The 13227-nt window shown below is 41.1% G+C and overlaps 3 protein-coding genes across 3 annotated transcripts; all 3 read right to left on the reverse strand.

Moving 5' to 3' along the window:
• Positions 1–333: 333 nt before the first annotated feature.
• Positions 334–3063, reverse strand: med28 (mediator complex subunit 28). The gene is made up of 4 exons (XM_035638311.2): positions 2877–3063; positions 1539–1605; positions 1048–1160; positions 334–742 (listed from the first exon to the last, which is right to left on the reverse strand). The coding sequence occupies exons 1-4, from the start codon at positions 3036–3038 to the stop codon at positions 539–541; spliced, it is 546 nt and encodes a 181-aa protein (XP_035494204.1). The 5' UTR covers positions 3039–3063; the 3' UTR covers positions 334–538.
• A 401-nt stretch (positions 3064–3464) lies between these two features.
• On the reverse strand, positions 3465–8151 carry lap3 (leucine aminopeptidase 3). The gene is made up of 13 exons (XM_035638260.2): positions 7928–8151; positions 7637–7752; positions 7101–7155; positions 6908–7013; positions 6655–6814; positions 6379–6546; positions 5823–5981; positions 5569–5693; positions 5349–5437; positions 5144–5246; positions 4275–4354; positions 4057–4169; positions 3465–3944 (listed from the first exon to the last, which is right to left on the reverse strand). The coding sequence occupies exons 1-13, from the start codon at positions 8024–8026 to the stop codon at positions 3758–3760; spliced, it is 1560 nt and encodes a 519-aa protein (XP_035494153.1). The 5' UTR covers positions 8027–8151; the 3' UTR covers positions 3465–3757.
• A 702-nt stretch (positions 8152–8853) lies between these two features.
• On the reverse strand, positions 8854–11827 carry clrn2 (clarin 2). Its single transcript, XM_035637354.2, has 3 exons — positions 11335–11827; positions 10298–10477; positions 8854–10089 (listed from the first exon to the last, which is right to left on the reverse strand). The coding sequence occupies exons 1-3, from the start codon at positions 11585–11587 to the stop codon at positions 9821–9823; spliced, it is 702 nt and encodes a 233-aa protein (XP_035493247.2). The 5' UTR covers positions 11588–11827; the 3' UTR covers positions 8854–9820.
• Positions 11828–13227: the final 1400 nt, after the last annotated feature.

Raw genomic sequence — 13227 nt, forward strand, 5'->3', positions numbered from 1 at the left:
GCTTGTGTCTGGCTGTGGCGTCAGCATGGATGGGCGATAGCTGTGAAGCTGGAGGAACAAGTCTGTTATGGTGTGAACACAGTGAATGGATTAGAGACAGCAGGCTGTCAGGAGGCCCAGTCATGGTTTCTCTGCCATGATATAATATAACAAGTGACAGAGATTTAAAGCTGTGAGCAATATTTGTTTTATCCAGGACCACATTATACAACTGCTTTTCCTGCGTAAAAATTGGTGGAATGCCCCTTTAAATTGTACAGCCGGAGCTTGATCCTGTTTTCAATTATAAAAATGTACAAACAAAAAAATATTTAATTAAGGCTGCAGTCCAGATTCAAAAGTCACAAATTGTATTTTATTTTTACAGTTAAAAAAAAAAAAAGATCGCAGAAATATTTACATGAATCAAAAACACTGAAAGAAAGTGGAAATCCAGAAAATCTGTATGAATGATTTTCCCTGGACAGCAAATTGTTCTCCAGTTCCCTCCGAGGTTGACAGCACATGATGCTGTGTACTTTCCTTGAGTTCTCGTGTGTTAGTTTGGTTTCAGAGGGGCAGGGGGCAGACTGGCAGAGGCCTGCTCCAGGAAGGCCAGTGGTCCGGGGGGAGGAAGGTCAGAGGGTTTGCGGTGTTGAACGCTCACATCCTCGAGCACTTGTTGCCAGTGGTGCAATTTGGACAAGTGCTTCTGAACCAGCAATTCTTTTCGCTGCAGCTCGTTACGTAACTCTGACACATCCTGAAGTGAGGGGAGAAAAAAATGTATGTGAGAAGAGACACATGGAGACAAACAAATCATTTAAAAACACTGACAGCAGGTCGAACATATAAAGGACAGTAAACTATGGATTCGACACAGGCAGTGGTTCTCAGAAAGGAATTTGGGATATCTGAGAGATTGTTTTGTGCTTAGATAAAATAGTTTGGCTATCATAAGTAGCATTTTAAAAGGACACAGACAGTTGAAAAAAGAGCGGGTGAAAATTGGGAGGCGGAAAGGATCAAATCTGAACGACGAGAAGACCAGTCAGTTGAACAATTTACCTCTTTCACCACCTGCTCTGGTTTCTGCACAGACAACTGGAGCCTTTTCTGCAGGAAGAAGCACTCCGTCTGTCGAGCAACGTCCAGAAACTTTTGTATGCACTGGTCAACACCTGCAATCAACAGACAGACACAAATACAGTATTCAACAAAACTGAGCATACTGCTGAGCGATATCCATGTTGAATGATTCAAGACTGACAGTTTTTCTTCAAGTTAGAGTGTAAAGTGTTTGATCTTTCTTATTATTAAAGACAATGTCAGAAGTACAACCTCAATGTCGCCAACAGGAGCATTTATTTGACCTAAAATGTATTCATAAATGCACATTTAAAGGCTCATTTCAGTTGGCCGATACGATATGTTTATGAAAGGCTAATATCGGCCGATATTAATAGGCCAACCAATATATCTGTCAGGCTCTAAAATAAATCAATATATAACATAAATTAAAGCCAATAAAAACTAATAAAATCTAGTGCTTCACTCACCAGTTCGAATCTCCTCCTGGTCGGTTCCATTCACGTAGTCCTGGCTCACCAGGGACGCAAAACATGCCTGCAGAATGAACCCAGAGAGCAACATTTGGTCAATGTGCCTTCTTGTATATGAGTGGATATCATACAGTACATGTGCTTTTACAGCCCTTTAGTGAAGTGAATTAATTAATGTGGATGAAAATCAGCAGGTCTTTGAGGACAGGCCATGTGAAAAGTTGTTCAGCCGTGAAAATCTGTTTCCCCTTGAATGACACCAGCTTTCTAGCTTTCTAGTCTGCTACAACAGACTTCACTCTTGTGGGTAAAAAAGGCTTTCCACAAGATCTCAAAACTTGACCACAGGGAATTACTCCCACAAGAGCATACGTGACACTGGGCACTGACGTTAGGCGATAAGACCTCGCTCACAGTCTGCATTACAATTCACCAGGCGCTTCGAACATCCACTATCACATTGGAGATCCATAACTCCTCGTGGGGAACCAGTGTCTGCGTCTTATTATCGAGCCACAGTCTGGCTGCAGTGGCCTCTTGTCTTTGACCTGCATTTATCAAAAAATATCAGCGGTGTGTTTGCTTTCTTTCCATCGATTAATGTTGACTCTCTGTGCAGACGATCCAGTTCCTCTACACCAGGACTGCAACAAACAGGTTTTTTTTTTAAATCATCTATTAATAGCTGTTTATTTTTTTACTTATCAATTAATCAACTTAATAAATCAGTCAATTAATTAAACATTTGAAAATAGTGAAAATTACTCAGGTTTCCCAGAGACCAAGATGACATCTTCAAATATATTTTGTTATGAGTCTGAGGTTTACAATTGTAGATCATTAAGAAAAAAACAGCAAATAAGCACAATGGAGAAGTTGCTACCACACGGTTTTGGAAAGGTTTTCATAAAAACGACAGAGTAATTAATCTCTGCAGATCTGGGCCAAGCAGTATCTGTGTAAGAAACCAGTCAACTGTGTTGTTCTTGTTGTTGACTTGTTGTTATGCGTTTCTTTGTGTTGCGTTCAGGACCTACACACGGCTAGGAAAAGTTAGATTTGATCATCGCGCCACCTGACCGTTACCTATGCAACGTGTGTGAGCCACTGTGTTTTCTTTATACTAGCTGGTTTGAAGAAGTCGTCGTGAAATAAAAACAGCTGCTTCTCAAAGTCGGTGCCAACCGGGCTTATTCGTTCCCCGTTGTGGGACGAGTGCAGTAAATAAAGGATTGTCTTACAACCGGCTAATGAAACAATAAACTTCAGCTGACGCTGGCTAACAGTTAGCACCCGCAGCTAACACGAAGCTAGCGCCGCCAGGCAGCCTCCTACCTCGAAGGAAGCCTCCAGTTCGTCCACGAGCGTGTTGTTTCCCGGAGCCCTAGCAGCGGTACCGGGGAAGCCCGGTTGGCCCGGTCCTCCTGGACCCGCGACGGGATGCGCACCGGGCGGCTGCTGCTGACCGGGAAACATCCCACCCATGGACGACGCCATCTTGATCTGGGGGATTCTACCCGGTCCGCACATGCGCACAAGCATCTTCTGTGTACGCTCTTTCTGGCCGAAAGTACACGGACAGCGTTGTTAATGTAACTAAGACTAATACAAAACAACAACCCTGCAATACATGCACTTTGTGGTGGTTTTTCAACTGTACTTCATTATGTTGACACCTACAAGTGACGTGTTGTGCAATAAAGTTCAACTGCAGCCTGCAAAATGAATATTCAATTACATCATGACAGCACAAAGTTATGGATCGATATCAAAATTGTTACATGACACTGCATTTGTTGCTTTGAGGCTGTATTCCATACTTTTGACTATAACCCTTTCTGCTAATGTGAGTGGAAATCCATTGTGCATTGACAGTGGAGTCGAAGACTCAGAAATCATGAAAGACACACGGGGTCATACAGCTTATTAAAGACCTACAGAGTTTATTTATACAACATTTAAATTATCTGAACTTTCAGCTGAAATCACAACGATGTAGTACGCATTTTCATCCACACAGTTGTTTTTTTTCTTGGTCTTGTAGTAATACATGTGTTGCATGTACAGTAGATCCATCAAACTTGTCTCACAAAATATATAAAATTTCTCATCGTTCTATCATTAGTTCCTCTAAGGACATTATACAATTCAAATATGTGTGGACAGAAAAGATCCCAGCTGAATCTGGCCAGAAGATCGTGTATGTTTTTGATCTCTCATCCGTGATGGACCAGCCCGGCAGCAAACTCCACCAGTGTACGCGTTGGTCTTCCAGACATGCCTTTCCTCAGGTAAGGTACTTCATCTTTGTTACTCATCACTCCAGCGATGTCCAGATGAGCCCAATGAGGAGCTGTGACAAACTCTCTCAGGAATGCAGCGGCTGTGCACGCCCCGCCAGAACTAGAACGATATCAACGGATAGAAACAATCAATTTCTGTTAAATGAAGCCCTGAATAGACTCCTCGGTTAGCAGGAGCTGCAGACGCTCACTCAGTGTCATGAGATACGTACCGGCTGTACTTGCCGACGTTGTTTAGGTCAGCCAGCTGGCTGTCAGTCACCTGTCGGGTGTAGTGCTGGAACAGAGGCATCCGCCACACTCTGTCACCTGTCACAACACTGGCCTGCAACAAACCCTTCGTCAACACAGGAGCTGAGAGACACAGTCACGTGTGTGTGTGTGTGTGTGTGTGTGTGTGTTTATAGTGTGAAGTGTGCATACACCGTACCTTGTGCAGCTGCTCCCAGAGCCAGTCAGAATTTGTGAATACTCCAGTTGCTGCTGAGCCAAGAGCTACATCCATTGCACCTTGAATACAAAAGAAGACACATTTTTAGTATTTACTAATTATAGCTGCATACTTTAATACAATCCATAACAACTCTCGTCTATTAGTTATAGTCATTTGGGCCTTTAACCCACTGACTATAAACAAGCCGAGAGTTGTAAACATGAGGTAATTTAGACCGAAGGGTGAATCAGTGATTGAATTTGGTGAATTTCACACTGTATCACCAGCAGGACCTCAGTCAGTGTGCAAATAATATTCCTCAGGGTGACTGCAAGTCATCCAGAGCTTAACTGGACCTTATGAGTTTATTTATCCTCTGTGGTGTCACAAAAAGCTCACGAAGAAATGACTCACTACCAGCGTAAACAGTCAAGAAGGCAACTGGAACTTATGTCATGAATGACGACCGACAGTAGTCACCTGACAAAAAATAAATATAGGTGTCTCATGTGGTGGCACAGTCAAAAGGTTTCAATCACTTTCTATTGAAATGTTAGATGTTTGCAAAACACGGAATGTAAGAATGTTTACCAAATGGTCTAGTGTAAATATGAAATAAAATTGCTTCCTTGACAGTTTCACAATCAACATTTATTTAATGGTTGTTTAAATTCATGTAATGGTTAGCCAGTTTTGTTTTTGCACCAGAAAACAAACCTCACCCGAGTCGGACAAGAAACAGACCGACATCAACATGTTCAAGTGGCATAAAAACCAGTTGCTTTTTCTGCACTTGACTCCAAATGGCAGCTTTCACACCAGCACAGGCAAAACGCAGAGAGTTTATTTACTTGTTAAAATCCCACCTGTTAGTGTCGCAACGTTGACAATGGCTCTGGGGTTGAAGCTGTGTCCATAACAGAGTGCGTCAGCGAGAACCAGTCTGCCCTCTGCATCTGTATTATCGACCTGTGATGTGGAGAGAAGAGTAAAATCTATTCATCTGTAAAGATACAAACAAATGTACAAACTGCTTCTAACTTTAAAATTTCATGAGGGGTTTTCACCCACCTGGATTGTTTTTCCATTCTTGGCTGTTACAACATCCCCTGGTTTCGTGGCCTTTCCACTGGGCATGTTCTCACACAGAGGAGCAAGACCTGGTTCGATCATACGAAGCAGACAGGCAGGCTAGGACATTTGTTTTCCCTTAAAAACAATTCCAATATTTTCTTTTTTGGTGCACGTACTCAATATGCAAACAAATGTTATTTAATGTTATGAAACTCACCAATAATGTTGACCGGCAGTTTCAGGGCTGCCGCTGTCACAATGGACGCACACACGGTGGCGGCTCCGCCCATGTCAGCTCTCATTTCATCCATAGAAGAAGACGGCTTCAGAGAAATACCACCACTACAGACAGACAGACAGAGCGAGAGGGAGCAGGTGACCACAATGAGAGCACTGTATTGAATAAATGGAGCAGAAAGTGTGGTCCGTTACATATCTAAGTGAGCTGGACTGTGTATCATTATGGTTAACCTGTCGAAGGTGATGCCTTTGCCCACTAAGAGCAGCGGGGCCTGCGTACTGTCAGGTGAGCCGTTGTAATGTAGCTCCAGGAAAACAGGAGGCTCCTCTGAACCTCTCGACACACTGAGAAACGCTCCCATCTGTTGCTCCTCAATCCAAGTCTGAGATCTGCATAAACACATGAATTATTAGACACGTCCTACTTCACCCTCATTCACTCTCCAGACCACAAGATGGATTTAAAATACAAAACTTTGATGTCGATTTACGAGACATTGACTATGATAATCAGATTAGGAATCATTTAAAGTTATAAATTATTATGATTAAGTTATATTAGTAGCAATCAAAAACCGGAAACTACGATAGGAAGCAGTTGTATTTGTGTGTCCCAAAAAGTATATATGTCTAAAATGTCCTTAACTAAAACACTGTATCACATGTCCTAGTTGTACAAACGTCATCTGACAGTTAGGTAAACACTAGATAAATAATCTATATTTCTGAGTGCTGCCTAAAGAACTGCCAGAGATGATGAGTAATGATGATGATGAATGATGCCGACCTCTTATGTATCGTGACTCGTCCTGCCGCGTGCGCTGCTAGTTTCTCTTCAATGGTGTTGGCAAAGGCAGTAGGAGTAATGTGATTCGCCGGAGCTTCCATCAGAAGCCTTGCCAAGTTTTGACCTTCTGCGTACACAACTCCTTTCTCCCAGCCGACCGAGTCGGCACTAGGAATAATTACACACAGTCAAATATATGCAGTTAACATGAAACTGCATTGATGTGGATTTACCAAAACGTCACAGTTTTAGGTTATATATTTTTTTAGGCTCTACCTTCCGTGAAGCTGCGTTGTCACTTTGGTTTTCTTCTTGGATTTGAGTTGGTCATAATAATACAAGCCCAGAGCAGCACCTTCAGCTGCTGACTGGGCATCACCGCAGCCATCCACCTCCAGGTGATTCACCTCCAGGTCCTGAAGCAACCGGCAGCCAGCTGAGCAGAGCACACACACGCAGAAAGACACAGGTATCAGACAACTCCAGCAGGCCCTCCAGCACTAAGACAAGCAGAGGTTATGTGACCTACCTGACACCGCCTGTCTGATGTTCTCCTTACTGGTGTCCCAGTTCTCTGCTCCACACACTTCTGCATTGTTCTTACCCAGGCCTACGACAGCTACACAGGGGAAGTCCTGGAGAGGACGCAGATTAGATGTAATTACTCTGATACGGTCATGTCACATACTTTTAAAAATATATCTTATGTCTCATTTCGTTACCTTGTGGATTCCATAAAATATTCTGCTTTTGCCTTTCGTCAGTGCTGGGCCAGAGCTGGAAAATATAACACAGAGGTTGATTAAACATAAGAGATTTTTTTATGAGGTCCAATAGGAAAAGACTATTATGTTTAGCCTTGGTAGCACAATTTTAGTATGTGTTTTGGTCTATCTCATTCAGGGAAACTGGAGCAAGAAACTTACAATCCTCTGACATACATATGGAATATATACAAACATATATACAGTACATATATTGTATAACAAGTTACTTACAGTGCATATTGCTGCTTATTTGTGTGATTTGCAGTTGAATTTATGTGTCTCGGCAAAGGAAAAGGTGTCCTTATGTGTTTCCATTATTTCAGCTCATTAAATAAAAAGTAAAAATGCATTGACATCATGTTAAAATTTCTGGTTGCTGCAAGGTTGGGATTGACTACTTTTTACCTCATAAATCATCAAAAAATGATGTACTTCACCCAAACTTTAGCTCACAACTATACCCAGTCAGTGTACGGCCAACGGAGACTCACATTTTCAGTAGATCGGAGAGTTTTCCAGACACGGTCTGGTCAAATCCTGCAGCTGCCTCTGTCAGATGAAGACTTCCCTCCTCTCCCTCCTTCTCAAACACTCCCAGCACCAAACCCTGCAGAGACACACAAACACAGAGAGAGAAAGAGTTATCATGAGAAACACACACACATAACGATGCTCACATGAACAAATACCAAACACAAACAGGGACAGCACTGAAAGGACTGACACCTCTGAAAGTCACTGATGTAACTTCTCTGTCAGCTGTTCGACAGGCTTCCTCTCACCTTCCTGTGGTTCAGGTGAGTCCGTGAGGAAGAAAATGTCCGGCGCTGGTTTGTCCGCACCGCCGTCTGCACCACTCTCCTCAGAAGAAGCATTGTCATCTGCTGGACATGAACTGACCCCCCCCCCAAAAAAATCAAGTCAACTCTTCATTCAGAGATGTGTAAAGGTCGCAGACATGTGCAGAAGGCAGCCGAGCGACGTGACGCGGTCGCGTGTTTTTATGATGTCACCAACAAGCGACGAAGGCGTGTTGCTGTCGCCACCTGGCGGCAGATACGCGTAAAATAAGTAAATATTTAATTGGAGTCTGGTTTCTTCTCTAAACTTTAAGATATCTTCCTGCTTAATATAGAAAATATAGAAAAGAAGAAAAAAATACACGTAAGATTAAGATAAAGATTAAGTCAATCAAACAATGAGTGAGTCCCAAATATCAGGTGTAATATCATAGAGAAAAATATATTATTATATACTTTTGTCTTATTGTATAAGACTATACTTTAATTTCATTTCTACAGTTTACATTTTTTAGTTCTATAACTGTATTTATATTATTATGTTAATTATTGCCACTTTATATTAATTAGTGCTACTGTAAAATATGTCTGCTCACTGTAATATACATTCTACTTTGTAAAGTTGAATTGGCTCTGGAACAGAAAATTTCATTACTGGTAATTATGTTTGCACTGTAATCAAGCATGTGATAACAAATCTTGAATCTCAAATCCATCTTTTCAAACTACAGATCTCAACGAAATTCAGATTAACATGTGAGCTGACATCTCAGTCAGTCAGAGTCTTACTTCATTCATATCTTTTAATCTTTTTTTATGGGAGATAAAAATTACATGCTGTACAGATATAGTATATACCCCCCAGAGGGTCATAAATCTAACAAAATACAAAGATAAGGAGAACTATACACTTTAAGTAATTGTTTATTTTATAGTAAATTCATGTTGGTCAGAAGTTTGTTATTTTCCAGCTCCAGTTTAACTGAATAAGAGAAAATCTTGGAGAAAATACTTGAAGACATTCAGTAAACTCAACACATGAGCACACGATTATTTGTGCCGATTAACTAAAACATGTACAAAAATCATTCTTCTTTGAACCTGCATAGCAACCCACTACTTCAGATGAGACCAAGATTTATGAACAATTTTCTAAAGTTAAACACCTTTACTTGTACAGTTTCATTTAAAGATGATCACATGTAAGCCCTTCATTCACTATGAAATACATGGTCATGGTTGCAGGATTGCAACTAACTACAATAAATCACTGTAATGATAAATTACTGTATAAGACTGACTACAGACTTTATTCTGACAACCTATTACTGACGATACATACAATAAAAAAACAATAATGTATTTACACATGCAGCTATTGAGAGAATATACAGCACAAGATGTCCAGAATTTTATTTTTGTACATTTTTACCCAAAATGTATTTTCTGTTTCTCCATGCTAATCTACAAAGTCTAAAACATGCCTGTCTAAAATACAAGATTAATCTCTTTTCTGTGTTTAATCATTTGAATTGATTGTTGATGTATGATTAGATAAAGAGAATGTGGACTTGACTTTGACTGTTCATTCACTCCAACAGTGTGATCCACACCACCATCATCACAGTCCAGGCTTTTGGAGGAAGCAGGTCAACACCTTTGTCTCTCACTGACAAGACAACATGTTTTGTTGTGTCAGTTGATGTGAAATCAGTCATGAGGCTAAATTCTGATTATATAATGAACCATAAGTTATGTGGCCTACAAAGCACAGGGGCTCTGGCACAGTGTTGTATCCACTCAGCAATATGACAGTCGGTGGTTTGTCAAGCGTAAGTGATGGAAGTGCTAACATGATGCTCCTGGTTTGGTCCTTCAGTAGAGCAGGTCCAGAGAAGAGATGGTGGGTTCTTCAGGTTTCTTGATCTCCGGTTTGGGCAGCTTGATCCGGCTCATGGCAACCACTCCGCAGACAGCAAAGTGAGTCGCAACGCTGCCCACGCCCAGCCAGAATGACAAGTCCAGGCCGTCATCCAGGACCACCAGGACGAAGAGGTTCTCCTGATAGTTCGCTACCCGCTCGGTCAGATGGTGGTGTCTCATGGCTGCCAGGAAACACAACACACCCAGGGCACCGAAAAGAGCTGGACGAACAGATGGAGGAAATAAGTAAAGAAAAATGCACAGTATGGGTTTGATATACAAAAATGTGGTGAGAGAGATAAACTGATTGGTTAAAAGTCAAGATCTAGGTTAAATGGATCGACCTCAGGGCATGAAAATGAAAGAAAAAGAGCAATATTTTTGGGAGGTTATGAGGGAACGAGTAAAGACAAGAGTCCCCTCACATACCAGCAATGAAGTTCCACAGGTAGAGTCCTTTGTGCCCCTTGATGCTCTGGTAGGGAACCTTGCGTGCGTTGTAAATGCAGAAAGACAGACTGACCAGAGCGAAGCCAATGGCCACCAGCAAGAAGAGGATCACCATCATGTGAAGGCCACTGTTCAATGTTCGCACAAGCTTTGGGAAAACTGGACAGAAATGGAGAAACACACATATTATCATCCCCGTGAGCAAGAAACTGAAAAAACACACATAGGTGGCTACCAATTAATGTTACTCTTGACAGCATCCAGAAAGAGTGACGGTGAAGATTGATGAATAGAAAAGTGAAATGAAAAGAAAATTATTTATTTATGGGCACAGACAAGAGTTTCATACTCGCCTTAAACTGTTGGTGATTTTAGTCATGTGCAGATGAAAAACATACAAAATGTTGTTTTGATCAAATATTTTGATCTGAAATCTCATCACCTCACGAAATGTTAATGTTTGTAGGGTTGTAGCAGCAGTGTGTTCTTGTCCTTTGAATATGATTTGCAAATTTGCACATGATAAAAGAAAGCAACCTCAATTTTATATTGTTATGTTTTTTATGGGTTTTTGTATAATAATATCCAGCAAAAGCTGCAATAAATATTATTAAAAATAGCCATTCTTCTTGATATGTATTAATGTTAATAGCAAACAGTGTGACCTCAGTGGCTTTAAGCTTTGAAGAGGGTTTGTCTTACGCTATCATATAGTCTATATCAAGCTACTGAATATGTTGAAATATGTTTTTCTGAACATTCCTGAATATTTGGTTATTTTGGAAACTTTGTGCTCTCCAGGATTTGTTTTTGCTGAACTTCTAGTCGCTATTGATGCAGTAGCTCATTAGGAAACAAACAATTGACGATAAAAGTTTTAAATTGCAGCCTATTTTGTATTATTCCACAACATTGTACCTGCGTTTCTATAGTTAGTCTTGTTTGTCACATGGCCACGTTGTGTTTTAAACAAAACCATAAGAGGTTGGGTGTAGCTATACTGTAATTGACCTTACTGAATATTTTGGAGCGCCTCTTCCCGAGCCCACACCTCTTGCTCTTTCCTCCCTGGAACAGGCCGTAGTAAATCTCCCCGATGAACTGGTCCAGCTCCGGATGGGATGCGTTCACTATCTCCGCTCCGGTCTTACACAGGATCCGCCCGGTGACCCAACGCTCCGTGGCGAGGGCCACGACCAAGAGGACCACCGAGCCGACACAGAGCACAGAGGCCACCGAGAACGTTATCCGTTTCCACAGAGAAGGCATCTTACGAGCCCATGGTGCCCCGTGTGAGGTAACACGACGCCGGGGAGCGACCGCGGTGTGCACCTGGCGATCACCATGAGTCTATTCTATAAATTGAAAAGTCAAAATAAATCATAATCCAACAAAAAGAGTCTTGTTCCTCTCGGTGAAATGTCGCATGTATTGAGTCACAGGGGAGGAGAAACAGAAGCTATGGCGGTCAAAGAGTTCTCTTACCGGGAGAAACTCTATCCCTGCCCTGTGTGCCTGGTTTCTGCTCCCTCTCTCTCTCTCTCTCTCTCTCAAACACACACACACACACACACACACACACACACACATACACACACACACATACACACACACACACACACATACGAACACACACACACACTCCTCTTTATTCAAGGGGATGAATTAACCTTTGCGACTTGGTATTTGGAGCTGGAAATGTAACATCTAATTGGTCACCTCAGTGGTGGCTGCGGCTGTAAAATCATGTAAGCATAGCTAACTGTGTTAGAATGACAGATGTGGTCCATTTAAACTCACGCCCTAAAGGTCAGGGTATACCAGCAATCAGTTTAGCATTCCGTGTTTAGGCTTTATGGTCATCGACCTCATATCTGGCTCCATGCATACTAAACTTAACCTATTCATTTACATGTAGGTCTGTTTTGGGCATATCAGTGCTTTAAACTTCATTTTTTACAATCGTGAGGTACTTGTACTTGATGACCTATTTCTATTTTGTGATATTGGCCAACTCTTTTCCCATCACTATATTTTTTATGGATAACACAATAGTATGGGCCTCTCGCCCAATATCAGCTGGCTCCAGGCCCCCTATGACCCCAACGTATATCTGTATAGATAAATATATAAACAATACTACGGCTGCATATTATATTACTGGCTCTGAATCTGTAATAAAATATACAAGCAATGTATGCATATTAAATTAAAATGAGTTTATAAAAAAACTGTAAAATTGCTACAGCATTAAATGTTTATAATTTGTATATTTCTACTCTTTCATAAATTTTGATTATACTGTATATTTTAGTACTCAAACAATGTAATTTTTATATTGTCAATATCCCATTTTCATACTGTTATCTTTATACCGCTGAAAGATTTGATTGGAGATTTTTGTTATCCGAGACAGTGAAAATCAAGCTATCTTGAATGTGGAATCTTATTAAAAAGGGGTTTCACTTCAACCTGCTCACAAGACACAACAACAAACAAACAAACAATACGCGAATTAGTCTGAGGTGAGTTTGACTGGTCTGATTGATTGATTGAACTTGTTTGAAAATGAGAGAATGTGGCTCTGGTTGAGTGCAATACATGATAAGACCCTTCTGAAGTGGCACCTGATATTTAGGCCGTGTCTTGAAAAAGATACCTATATGTCAAAATGTATTTTGAAGATGAAAGATGATCATGTATACAGCAAATATATAAGGTACGTGTGTTTAATCAAATTCCCATGACAAACCTGGAAGTTCCATCACAGGGAATACAGATATTCAGAGTGCGGGTTAAAAATGGATTACCAGGGGTCCAGCTGCTATGTTTTGATCCAGAGCAAGCAAATCTTGGCAGGGGTAAATGGGGCCTGGGGCAAAAAAATGAGCTGCTGAATCCTGTTCTTG

This window comes from Scophthalmus maximus, chromosome 8, assembly GCF_022379125.1.
Source record: "Scophthalmus maximus strain ysfricsl-2021 chromosome 8, ASM2237912v1, whole genome shotgun sequence".
Lineage (NCBI taxonomy): Eukaryota > Metazoa > Chordata > Actinopteri > Pleuronectiformes > Scophthalmidae > Scophthalmus > Scophthalmus maximus.